The sequence below is a fragment of the Mesoplodon densirostris genome, chromosome 6, assembly GCF_025265405.1.
Source record: "Mesoplodon densirostris isolate mMesDen1 chromosome 6, mMesDen1 primary haplotype, whole genome shotgun sequence".
In the NCBI taxonomy this organism is placed as follows: domain Eukaryota; kingdom Metazoa; phylum Chordata; class Mammalia; order Artiodactyla; family Ziphiidae; genus Mesoplodon; species Mesoplodon densirostris.
Window position 1 is genome coordinate 123449177 of NC_082666.1, and position 12703 is coordinate 123461879.

The window sequence follows — 12703 nt, forward strand, 5'->3', positions numbered from 1 at the left end:
CCTAACAACTCGTACAGTTTGGGAATGTTAATGTGGTCAAGTGCAGATGTGGCAATGGAATTAAAAAAAAAAAAAGCCTGTATATTGAACACCTAAATCCACTGCTTAGCATTATTTGTACTACACTGTAAAGTAGTAATAGCAGAGATCAAGGATGGTAAATTGTGGCCCATGGGCTAAATCTGGCCCATGGCCTATTTTTTGGTATAGCCTGTGAACTAAGAATGGTTTCTACATTTTTAGAGGGTTGTCCAAAAAAAAAAAAAAATTCAAACAAAGAAGAGTGTGTAATAGATCATATGGCCCACAATGCCTAAAATATCTACTATCTAGCCATTTGCAGAAAAAGTTTGCCAATCCCTGGTGGACGTTAAATAGATTTTTATTTTTTGGTTTATCTGGGAACATCCTTCCCCGTCCCCATTTAAAACAATGCCTCTTGGAAAAATGCAACAGATGAGCTTGGAACACACCCAGATCATAAGCTGGGGACTGTCTGTGCCTTTCTGTATTTTTTTGTACCAAGTGCAGCGCCTGGTGCAAGAGAAGAAGTGAACAGCTTGCTGATGGTGACGATCGGGGTGTATACAGTGCTCAGGCTCACTGGAAAACAAACATTCCCGAAACTCTCTCTCTGGGACCTTTCCTGAAGTCCTTAAGGTGTCAGGCACTGCTGGCTTTGCCTTACGTGTCACCCCGAGGAGCAACCCAAGAGCCCCCCGCCTTGCTAATTTCCTTAGCTCTTGCCGCCTATCTAGGGAGAAACAGAATTGCCTCTGCTTGTCTTTTAGTCCGTGAGAGAACCCTAGACAAATATGCACTCAGCCCCTAGAACAATCTTGATCAGCCCAGCCGCTGGCAGAGATACAGCAGGAGAGAAGGTACAAATAGAGCTGAAAATACGGTTCAAGAGGTGAGTGAGTGAATGTCAGAGTCTCAAGAAACGCAGTGGACCTTGGGGATATTGAAAGCATCATGGAAAAAGAAGTCAGAGGCTGGATTTGAAGATATTCAAAGAAATCCTGAAACCTCACGTCACCTTTCCCCTTGTTTTTTCATATACTAGGTAAAGATAAGAATGCCTTCCTTCTCTTTCTGCCTCACAGGGGTAACTTGAGATAGACAAAAGTACTTTGGACCCATGTGAAATATTATATAAATAGAAGAAAATATTAAACTCATGTTGGAATTTTCTGTAGCTTCTTTTCTATCACATTGGAATGAAACTACTATATTCAGGTTTTTTTTTTTTTTTTGGCTGTACGCGGGCCTCTCACTGTTGTGGCCTCTCCTGTTGCGGAGCACAGGCTCCGGACGCGCAGGCTCAGCGGCCATGGCTCATGGGCCCAGCCGCTCCGCGGCATGTGGGATCTTCCCAGAATGGGGCACGAAGCCGTGTCCCCTGCATCGGCAGGAGGACTCTCAACCACTGCGCCACCAGGGAAGCCCCTCAGGTTTTTTAATAGGTCAGTGTCTTCATTATTTTTTTCCCTGCCAAATATACTATTAATTTGCTCTTAGATTTTTTTTTTACCTAATTAAGTATGTATTTCTTATAGTTTCACAATAATCATTTCCAGCTCATAACGTGCAACGTTGACTGTGATATGGAGGGAAAGTATCGTAATAACTCCTGAGCCACAAGTATAAGAAAGACAACTGTTTTGTCTTTGGAAATGAATAAGCATCAGCTTTAGGGAAGTTCCTCGTTTATCAGTTGCTGCAATGCATTATCGAACAGCTCTGAGCAATGTCCACAGTGAGTCTTCTTCCTCCTCAACAGCCCCCTTCCAACGTCATGACCTTCCTTTTAGGTGGGAGACTCAGTAGTCCGTGTTGCAGTAGCAAAGAAGTGACATTTTCCTATATAGAACAGACAAGGTCCATCCTCAGCCCCCATGACGTTTGGGTCTGGGGAAGTTTGAAAGAGGTAATGCTGATGGGATCACTGGCAAGGGCTGGTGTCCTCTGCTCAAATCCCAGCTGGCTTTCGCCAGCCCAAACCCACAACACTCATCTTGAAGGGACTTTGGAGGACCAGAGGCCATCGCTGCCATTGCGTGTTGAAGATGGCGGACCCCACAGCAGCCTGGGCTCAGCCCTGCTCCACAGCAGTTTGTAGACAAGGAGCATGGGGCCAACAGTGTTCCAACCAGGCTCGACCAGAGCTGTGTGCAGGTAGTTTCATGGTTAAAAGTCCTAGTAGTGTAAAAAGAAATCAGAGTAACAAGTGAGCATACCTCGGATGCCTCCATATTTACCACCGCTCTCTTCTTTTCAGTCTCCCTGGTTTTGCTTGAAGAATTTACTTTCCATGTGCTTGGGCTCCCTTCTCCCTTTGCTGACAAGCAGAGCTCTTAATTAAGTCAACAAGTACTCAGACACAGAGGCAGCGTCTCTTTTGGCAAGAGGATCTGAGCAGAAGCAAGTGAGAATGTTTGTCAAGCTGTGATTAAGCAGCTGTGATTAAAGAGAGAATAATTCCCTGCCCAAGCAAATAGTTCCTAACAAGTTATCGCTCCCAGGCCATAACCGTGAAACCTATTGGGCCAGAAGGTCTGTGTGATGGTTCACTTTGAGGGATGGGAGTAGCTGGGACACTCAGGACTTAAAGCTTTCATTTGTGAAATCCAGGAACAAGAGGATGTCATCTAAGAGGCAGCCATAGCTGCCAACTGATTCTTCATTTTCAAAGATTGCCAAGGTCTCTGGCTACTCGAAGACCAGCATTCTGAACCATTTCCTCATGGTGACAGATATGAAATTCACATATTTGACACACTCTCTGGGCTTTGTGTAATTCCTGGTGAAATATCTATAATTCCTTCTCTCTCTCCAACTCAAAAAAACACTTTGTTTGGAGTACAGGTGAATGTAAGTGAGACTGCATTTGCTTTTTATTTATTTTAAATAGGGATATACTTCCTGAAAGTGTGCTGATGAACTGTGGCTGCGCGTCAATAACTTCAACACACTGCACAACGCATTTTGCATCCACAACTGTGTTTGCTGTTCTAAGCCAAGCCAGCCTCTTCTGCATTCTCTTATATGTCCATCTTCACCCAGTTGGATATAATTTGTCCTTCATGCAAAGCCTGAAGAACATTCCAGGCCATTCTCCCCTACAGAAGTGGTGCCATCTGATAGTTAGAATTCTAGACGCCAAACCCTTCCCATTACGACCTACTCTTGGGTTTGGCTGGGATGGAGATTTGGCAGCATGTTTACTGAGATTGACTGGAAGCAAATCCCAAAGAAACAAAACATTAAAAAGTGTGGGTATGGTTTATATACAATTATATACAATGCTCAGCATATACAATCCCAACTGGGGGAGCTTTGACTTTCATTACTTATGAGGCTGGGGTATTGGTGGAGATCATGCGGGCTCTAGGGTTTGGAAAACCTCGGGTCGAATCATGGTTCCTCCTTGGCCTTGGGTGAGTCCTTAGTCACATTTAACTATCAAATTTTTTATCTGTCAAATAAGAAGAATGGAATTGCTATGATGTTTAGAGGCAATGGGTGCCAAATGCTCTGCCAGTGCCTGGCATACAGTAGCACCTAACCAGAAAGCCTTAAGAATTTAAATTTAAATAAATTTAAAGTATTTATTTACCCAAACATCACTGGCTACTATGGATGGACCAATCCAAGTAGGTGGCGAGAGCATTAGGAGCCTTAATATCTTGGGGAGCGTTAGCAAATCCCAAGTGATTTACAGGCAGAAGCGGTCTTTAAATGAGACACAAGGGAGGTAAAAGGAAGAAAACTTGACACGTAAAATGCTTTTCTGAAATCCCTGCAAAGGTCTGGGGAAATTCTTGAGTAAAGAGATTCAAGGTCTCTCTTAAGGCGTGCAATTTGAATTGCAGGAGAAACTCAAATTTCACCTATCCCACAATGTCAAGTTGATTTTTGGTGATGTTTAGACAATCCCAAAGCAACTGCTTTTTATAACACATTAGAGAAGATATTTTGACCACTGTTACTCTGGGTATGTTCTTCAAACTCCAAATAGAAGCAGTAAACATGTGAGTATAAATATGACGATCATTTATTTAACTGTGACAATTTTAGAGAGCTTTTGGCATGCTCAAAGGTACAGAGATTTTTGTGGATGAGTAAAAATATAACTCGTACATTGTTTATCCCGCTTTGGACTAAGTCTTGGGTGACATTATCAATTTCTTGTAAAATTGGCATGTTTATACCTAATATCATGTCATGGGAAAGGAAAAAAATGTTAAAGTTAGCCTCCCTGGAGGGAGTGGGGATAGAGAAGGGTGTAGTAGACAAGTATTTATGGATAGTTTTACATGAATACAATTGTCATGGCTTTTATCTGATGACCGAAAGATTTTCGAGTTATTTTTTTTGTTTTGTTTTCTGTTTTTTTTTTTTTTTTTGCGGTACGCGGGCCTCTCACTGCTGTGGCCTCTCCCGTTGCGGAGCACAGGCTCCGGACGTGCAGGCTCAGCGGCCATGGCTCACGGGCCCAGCTGCTCCGCGGCATGTGGGATCTTCCTGGACCGGGGCACGAACCCGTGTCCCCTTCATCGGCAGGTGGACTCTCAACCACTGCGCCACCAGGGAAGCCCTCGAGTTGTTTATTTTGATTAGAAGTGGAATTAAGTCTAGCTTTCCGGTGGTCCTGAGCTTCCTAGTATCTAAAATTTAAATTTGCCTGAAGAGGTGTTCAAAGAACATCTCAAATATGGAGCCATGTTCTGCTGAAGAAAAGCTATTACCCTTCTTTTCATGGGGACACACCTCCTGTAAGGGGGAGCCTGGTAAGATTTAAAAATTCAGATCCTAAAAGAAGTTCTTCTCAACAATGAAGCTGAAGTGAGGTTTGCCTAGTCAAGTCCTTCCCTGATGCCTACAGGCATAATAGGACACCTACATCTGGAAGAGCTGTCAGGAGACATACAGACAGACCAGAAGAGTCTAAAAATCCAGCCAATATCTACTGCCAGAATCCAAGTTACGAGCACAAGGCACAGTGTCTATCTGGTCAACAACGAGACACTTTCCAGAAAGGGCTGAGAAAGCAGTAACATTCTAGGTCAAAACACAACCAACAACCAAACTCAAATCCACACTCAAGGATACCTTCCAGGGCACTATGCAAAGAAATTAGCCTTTTAGAAAGATTTCAGGAAATTATCATTTTGCTGCAAGAAAAGAAGGAAAGGATGATGGGGACACTACCTTTGCTGTGAAGGTTAAATAATGGCTACAATCTGCCTTGAAATTCTTAGAGGGAATTACCCCAAATAGGGGAAAAAGGCCACAGAAATGGTCAGGAGTTTAAGACCAGTGATTCTAGTCAAGAATTATTTCAAAAACATAAATCTTCTTTTAAATTCTTATTGTGGAATGTGAAAATATTTTAATTTTTACATATAGTCACCATCTGTATCTTTGCAATATATGGAATTATTAAGGTTGACCAAAATTTGGTATACATAAAGCAAAAAACAGTGTGTTCCCCAAGTTCTTGTAAAAAGTGGAGATAGATTAAATAAACGGACTATTGGATATTTTATCAGCATAAATAGGCTTCTGTCAAAAACCATTTGCAAACTTCTGTTTCTGATGGGTTTTTGGTGACCAGAAAGCATCCTCCCAAGCTAAGCGTGTGTATCTTTCAAAGTTCTGGATCATCAGACTCATTCCAACATGTCCCATGTGCCCCGGAGACTGTGGACTTCACTCATTATGCAGTAGTGAAGCAGCTGAGAAAAAATGGGAGTCGTGATGTGCCTTTCAAAATATTATAAGCTCTGGTTTTTCATAATGGAATTCTGGAAAAGGTAAGTGATTTGCCAAGAAAAGCCTTTCTAGGCCATGTTGAAAAGGCTGTGGAGTAATTTTGCAGCCTCTATCTTAGCATGAAATTAGCATACCCCAACCCAACCTCTTGATCTTTAAATATGTTACACAAGAAGCCTTCTTCCACCTGATCTTTGAGACACTTAATGGAATTCTGTCCGTAGAAGTCAAGTTGAAAAATTGACCCTCATATTTACTGTCTTCCATTAGGAAAAGCCATCTTTCCCCGACTGGTTCTTTGAACTCTTTCTAGACCCAAGTGTAGGTGATGTGCCTCCATTATATCAGAGACGTAATGCGTGCCCCTCACTCTCATCCTTAGGGAATCAGAAGCAGTCACATTATAGCCAAAGGTAACTCTCACTGTCAAGTTTCACCCAAGCCGAGAAACTGGATGTGTCAGAAATGGTGGAGTTTAAAACTTGCTCTAAAAATAACGTGTCTGGATACCGGCCACCATCTTAAGGCTCTTCCTCTCCAGGCCCTTTCCCCGTAAAAACCCAAAGTGGTTCTCAGTAAGTTTAGCCTGGAAATAAAATCCCCTCACTCCATCAAGAAATAGCTCCAAACTTGGAGTGCGTGCTCAAAATATTCATGATGAAATCATAATCCTATATTTATAGTCTTTTGGATTGTGTATGAAATTCTGTTTCCCATGGTGTTTTTCGTTGAAAGGGCCAGACATGGAAAGCGGGCTCAGCGGATGACCCAGAGAGCATCAGCCTCAAGGAAATGCTGTTTATCATCATTGTGAATGGGATGGTTGTGTGACATCCTCCCTCTTCCCTAAGCCCTACCCACTGCCCAAGAGTGGGGTCTCCTCCCCAGCCCATTCCTGGTTTAATGGTCCTGTCTCATCATCCACAAAATGTGAACTGGCCTTCCCAGTAGGAAGTGGAGTGGGTGCCTAAGATCATGCCCCTGTCCTTCTGATCTTTCCTGTCCTCTAGACATCCTCCCCATTTTCACTGAGGGAGATGGTATGGATCTTAATGGTTGGAATTTGATGATTCTCTCCATGGCTGGGTGTCGAGGGCCCCATGCAGCAGCAGACCTGCAAAAAGCTTTTACTTCTCACCCGGGCAGTGGTGCAGGCTGATTGGTCTTTGGGCACTGTAATCCTGGCAGATCCACGGGGCAGGGAAGAGAAAAATTTCCATTCACAGACCCCATCCGTCTTGGAGATCTTATAGAAGGTCTCTCCGGATCCCACTGGAATGCGCACCAGGTCCTTGTGCTGCCCCTCCAGGGCATGGCTGGGTGGGTGCAGAGTATAGCCCAGAGCATATTTGGAAGACTGCTTTCGGTGCAGACACTGGATTCTCAAGACATTCTGAAAGGCCTTTTTAAACTCTTGACTGGAGCATGGGTATATAATGGGGTTGATGCAGCTGTTTAGGTATCCGAGCCAAAATGCTATTTTAAAAACTGTTTCTGAGGGCCTGAAATCAGGAAAGAAAGACCCTGGAAGAAAGCACACAGATTCATACATGTTATTTGCAAGCCAACGGGCCAATTGGTTAGGAAAGTAAAGCAAACCAACCAACAAACACCTTATTATATCTTTAAAAAGTTTCAAATGATTCCCAATGCATTTGAGTTTTCACATTTGACTGATTGTCCCCTAGGAATGTAACCCTTTGGTAATATCCTCAAAGTCCATTCTCACTTGGTCTACATGTGCAATATTATTTAAGGGAAAAGACCCAAAGGGTTAGGGCTGTGCTGGATCTTAGTGATAAAACATTACTTGGTGTCTGCTATAAAGCTTTAAAAAATGAAAACATGAAATTTAGGCTGAGTCTACATATGCAAATTGTTTCTCCTGAATTTAAAAATAAGTTGAAATCCATTCAAAAAGTCATAATAAAATAGGGTTACCTGAATGTTCCCTTTGTTCTTTGATGCAGTATTATACAGGCACGGCCTAAATAATTATGAATGCTTTCTCTCCTGAATATTGGAGTTGTATATTTTAATGAGAATCGCAAATTTATAAAATATTGACTTGGCCAACTTTGGCCAATTATTTTTGATTATTTTCCTTTGATGATGCCTTTTGACATTACAGTATACTTGTCTGCTCAAAATACTCCAGTAGCAACCAAATGCTTGTCAATAGGTTGACATGCAGTGTCCTCCACAGTGCTAAACCTACTCTAGATTTCTAACATTAATACTTCCACTCTAAGCAGACTCACTACAAACTTTTCTCCAGATCATTGCTCATGTTTTTTGTTCTCTTAAGTTGGGTCCAGATGTCTAAAATGCTCTTTCCTGTCCTCTTCACCTATTTTAGGTGATTTAGGTGAAATCCACTAATTTACACGGCAGGGATCAAGTTTCAGGCGTCTTTACATCTTATGTGGTCACTATCTCGTAGCTCTTGGAAGCAGAATGGCAAAAGCATGGAACCCTAAAGCAGGAACTGTCTTAGAGGTTATTTTATTCAATTATTCAATTTCCAAATTAAAAAAATGATGACTAAAGTGGCTGTCACAAACTTAATAGCTACAGTACTAACATAGTGATGGATAAAGAGATATAGAACTCCAAGCCCAGTGTTCTTTATTCTCTGCACAACTTTTTTCTTTTGCCTCAGCCAAATAAAGGTCTTGATTTTATGTCTTTCTTTTTGTCTCTGCTCTAGAGACCCATCAGAGTCATGACAAATTGATGGGTAGGCTTAAAAGTCTACTCTGCCAAGCAATGCCCTGAAATTTTGCAGAGAATCTCATAAATATAAACAAAGAATAAAGTTAAATATTGCAGAGCCAGAGAAGGCAAAATGGTACAGTGATTAATGAGAGCATTTTTTTTAATCTCTGAAACACACTCCCTGATAAATTCAGTGTGTCTCAAAGAAATTAAAACACACACACACACACACAAACACACACGCAGATGATGATGCTAAGTGAGAAAGCATTATTCTTTAGCTCCAAAGCTTTTAACATTTTCCTATAATTATAAGTTACTCATATGAAATGTCTGGTTTGGAACAGGCTAAATACTTTACATACAATTTAATCATCATTAGTAACATCAAGAGTTACATGATTCCTACTGTATAGCACAGGGAACTCTACTCAATACTCTGTAATGACCTATATGGGAAAAGAATCTAAAAACAAGAGTGGATATATGTATATGTATAACTGATGCACTTTGCTGTACAGCAGAAACTAACAACATTGTAAATCAACTAGACTCCAATAAAATTTTTTAAAAAGTTATATGATTCGTATCAACATCCCCATTTTACAAATGAAGAAACTGGTTTAATGAGATTGAATAATTCAACTAAAGTCACTCAGCAGATGGTTACTGGTAGAGCTGGGATTTGAAATTGGGAAGTCTGACTTTGGGGCCTATGTTCCTTTATCGAGTCTCAAAATATATTAGAATAATACATCTCTAGGGAATGAGGATGGTGTGTAGAGAATGATGAGGTGTACAGTTGGGGGTGTTAAATTGGAAAGATGTTTCTTCAAACTTAAGCAGAGAGGTGAAGAAAGCAGCCAATACCCACATGAATGGTGGTTTTGTGTGAATGTAGTCAGTTCCAGAAAAAATTCATCTTAATGATGATGCTTATATGTTGTCCAATATTTCTTCCTGATAGTAACAGTGACAGGATTAGGGAAACCTACTTCACAAGGCAGGCCTTGGCTCAGGCTTAATGAGAATATGTGAGAAGGGCATGACCCAAGTTACCTTGTCTTGGAATTTCACTATTCTGTAAATCAGCTAGAGAGGGAAGTGTATTTCCCTTATTTGAAGAGCTTAAATTAAAAGAAAAAAAAACCATATGAATTCTGAATGTGAATGCTAGTGAGGTGATTTGGGGTCCTTAGAATTTCCCACAATTCCTTCAGGGACACTCTTTGTGCTCACAGAGCCCCGTTCTGCATTCAGACATCTCAACATTTCCTTTTAGTCCTTTTCCTCCCATTCCTCTTCTCTCCTTCAAGGCCCCCTTAATGCCAGGTCTGGCCGACCCAGCGCCAAGTCACTCTGGCCTTCCTGTTGTGTCCACAGCTTCAGAGGTAAGTACTGGTCCTTTCCCTCATGTGCCCTGCTCAAAACACCCATTTCCTCACTGCAGCTGAGGTATAGGGTGAGAAAGGAGAGGGTTAAAATGAATTTACACTAAGATTTGAAAGTCAGATAGTCCAGCTCTAACCCTGCAGGAATACTGTGTTGCTAATCCAAGCAAATCTCTAGATTTTTGGCTTTTCAGATAGTGAATGGGAGAGTCTTCTGACCAGAGGCTTTCCCATAAATGAAACCACTTGGTTTATCCCATCAGGTGTGTGACAGCACGTAGATGTGTTTAAACCTAGCATGAGCTGCCCACTCCCAATCTGAGGGGTGGATCATGGGACCTATTTCTCCTGCCTGTTGTGTTCATCCTCCCTTGGGGGTGATTCTCTCTTGGCAGCTCCCAGCTGGGGTTAAGAGAGAGACTCATAACTGTGCTTCCCTCAGAGGCTTTCCAAAAGTTAAGAAAAGACAGCACAAGGCTGTTTCCATCCTTATTTATATTATTCACATCTTTAGACATCTTCCTTCCCTTCATTTTTCCTCTCCTAGGAAGAGAAGATTGAGCTGGGATCAGGCTTGGAAAAGAGTTGTTGCTTCCTGGTCCCGATCGGGGTGTGCTCATCTCGGTATCCACTTCCCTGCCCAAATCTTTCCACTCAGGCACCATCTCCTCTGAGCTCCTCACAATTTCTATTCCCAACCTCACTTTCTTCTCAGATCCCTCTCTTCTTGATGATGATGGTGTTTTTTAGACTAGGAAGGCAGCTGGACCATGCTTCTCTCTGTCGTCCACCCATCATGGCGTGGAGCACCAGGGTTGAACCTGCCTGGCTTAGGGATGGGCACCTCAGACCCAGTCACTAGGTTGTGAACTCCCTCTGAGCCGGTACCATGTCAGTTTTGCTTGCTCATGGAGCTCCAGAACCCAGCACACTGCTGGCATCTCAAAGGCATCCTTCTAATTTTTGCTGAATGAATAGCCGATTCCTTGAATGACCTACCGAATGAATGAACGATCCTCCCCATGACTCTGCTTCACAGTGTGGCCTGGTTTCTGCTGTGCCTGGGTCATAGCTCTTATTTCTCTTCCTGCCCCTGCCTTCCTTCTGTTGTCTCTTTCTTTTTTCTTCAACCCAGTTTCTGCTCAAACCTCTGCTGTTCTCTGGGCTGTTATTACACTATTTTATTTTTCCATGCTGCATCACCTGGTGTCTAACGCTCTAGTTTTTCTCACCATGCTTCATAGGAAGAGCCAGACTTTTGAATTATCCACAGAAGCATAAGGTCTCCTATTTTTCTTGTCACCGTAGGTATGTTGTGCTCTTCAACAACTTCTGTCCAGACTCTGGACAGCTTCAAGAGGAGCAAATAGCTTCCAGCTTAATTCCCGGGAACCCCTCGCCCTGCAGGCCCGGTCATCCTTTGCATATGAATTTGCCTCATTTAATTCTTGAGCTTTGTCCATTCATCAGATGATGGACACTTAGGTTGTTTCCATCTCTGGGCTATTGTAAATAGAGCTGCAATGAACATTTTGGTACATGACTCTTTTTGAGTTATGGTTTTCTCAGGGTATATGCCCAGTAGTGGGATTGCTGGGTCATATGGTAGTTCTATTTTTAGTTTTTTAAGGAACCTCCATACTGTTCTCCATAGTGGCTGTACCAATTCACATTCCCACCAGCAGGGCAAGAGTGTTCCCTTTTCTCCACACTCTCTCCAGCATTTATTGTTTCTAGATTTTTTGATGATGGCCATTCTGAGTGGTGTGAGATGATATCACATTGTAGTTTTGATTTGCATTTCTCAATGGAATATTACGCAGCCATAAAAAGAAACGAAATTGAGCTATTTGTAATGAGGTGGATAGACCTAGAGTCTGTCATACAGAGTGAAGTAAGTCAGAAAAAGAAAGACAAATACCGTATGCTAACACATATATATGGAATTTAAGAAAAAAAATGTCATGAAGAACCTAGGGGTAAAACAGGAATAAAGACACAGTCCTACTTGAGAATGGACTTGAGGATATGGGGAGGGGGAAGGGTAAGCTGTGACAAAGTGAGAGAGAGGCATGGACATATATACACTACCACTCCTAAGGTAGATAGCTAGTGGGAAGTAGCTGCATAGCACAGGGAGATCAGCTCGGTGCTTTGTGACCGACTGGAGGGGTGGGATAGGGAGGGTGGGAGGGAGGGAGATGCAAGAGGGAAGGGATATGGGAACAGATGTATATGTATAACTGATTCACTTTGTTATAAAGCAGAAACTAATACACCATTGTGAAGCAATTATACTCCAATAAAGTTGTAAAAAAAAAAATTCTTGAGCTTTGGAAAATCCCCAAGGCCCTGGGGACTCTTCCCTTCACTGAGTTTTCCTCCATGATTTGATCCTGCTGCAGAATTTCTGACTCTTCTTTTCAGGACCCTCTAAACTCCCTGATCGACTAAAACTTGGCCAGACTGAGATGGGCAGAGCATGAATTTATCCATGAACACCATCAACATCTTCACCCTTGGAGAGTCAAAATCTTGGCTTCCATTCTCAAGGTCCCTAGATTCCAATGAGAAATTGAAACTGATGTGTTCGAAGGATGCCACTTAAGTCTCATCACTTGATGTCCCCTCCCTTGGAAGCATTTGACTTTTTTTTCTGATCTGGGGCTTATCTGTAGTCTTATGATGGTGGACACTGGGGACCATCTTAGTGAAGGCTGTGCCACTAGAGTCACATTTTAGCTACAAAGTTACAGCAAAATTTGCTCTCAATGCCCCCAATACAAAGAAAACCATTTTCCAGCCAGTGTTGGTCT

At 42.2% G+C, this 12703-nt stretch overlaps 1 protein-coding gene across 2 annotated transcripts in view; it reads right to left on the reverse strand.

Moving 5' to 3' along the window:
• Positions 1–312: 312 nt before the first annotated feature.
• The window catches only part of ADRA1A (adrenoceptor alpha 1A), a 98946-nt gene continuing 86555 nt past the window's right edge, over positions 313–12703 (reverse strand). The window contains exons 3-4 of one of the 2 annotated variants that reach the window (XM_060102596.1): positions 6917–7302; positions 313–2199 (exon numbers count right to left, since the gene is read on the reverse strand). In XM_060102596.1, the coding sequence (XP_059958579.1) occupies positions 2191–2199; positions 6917–7302 (395 nt within the window). In that variant the 3' untranslated portion in view covers positions 313–2190. Of the gene's footprint in view, positions 2200–4026; positions 7303–12703 lie in introns of those variants that run through there. The other variant, XM_060102594.1, reaches the window with a different exon arrangement.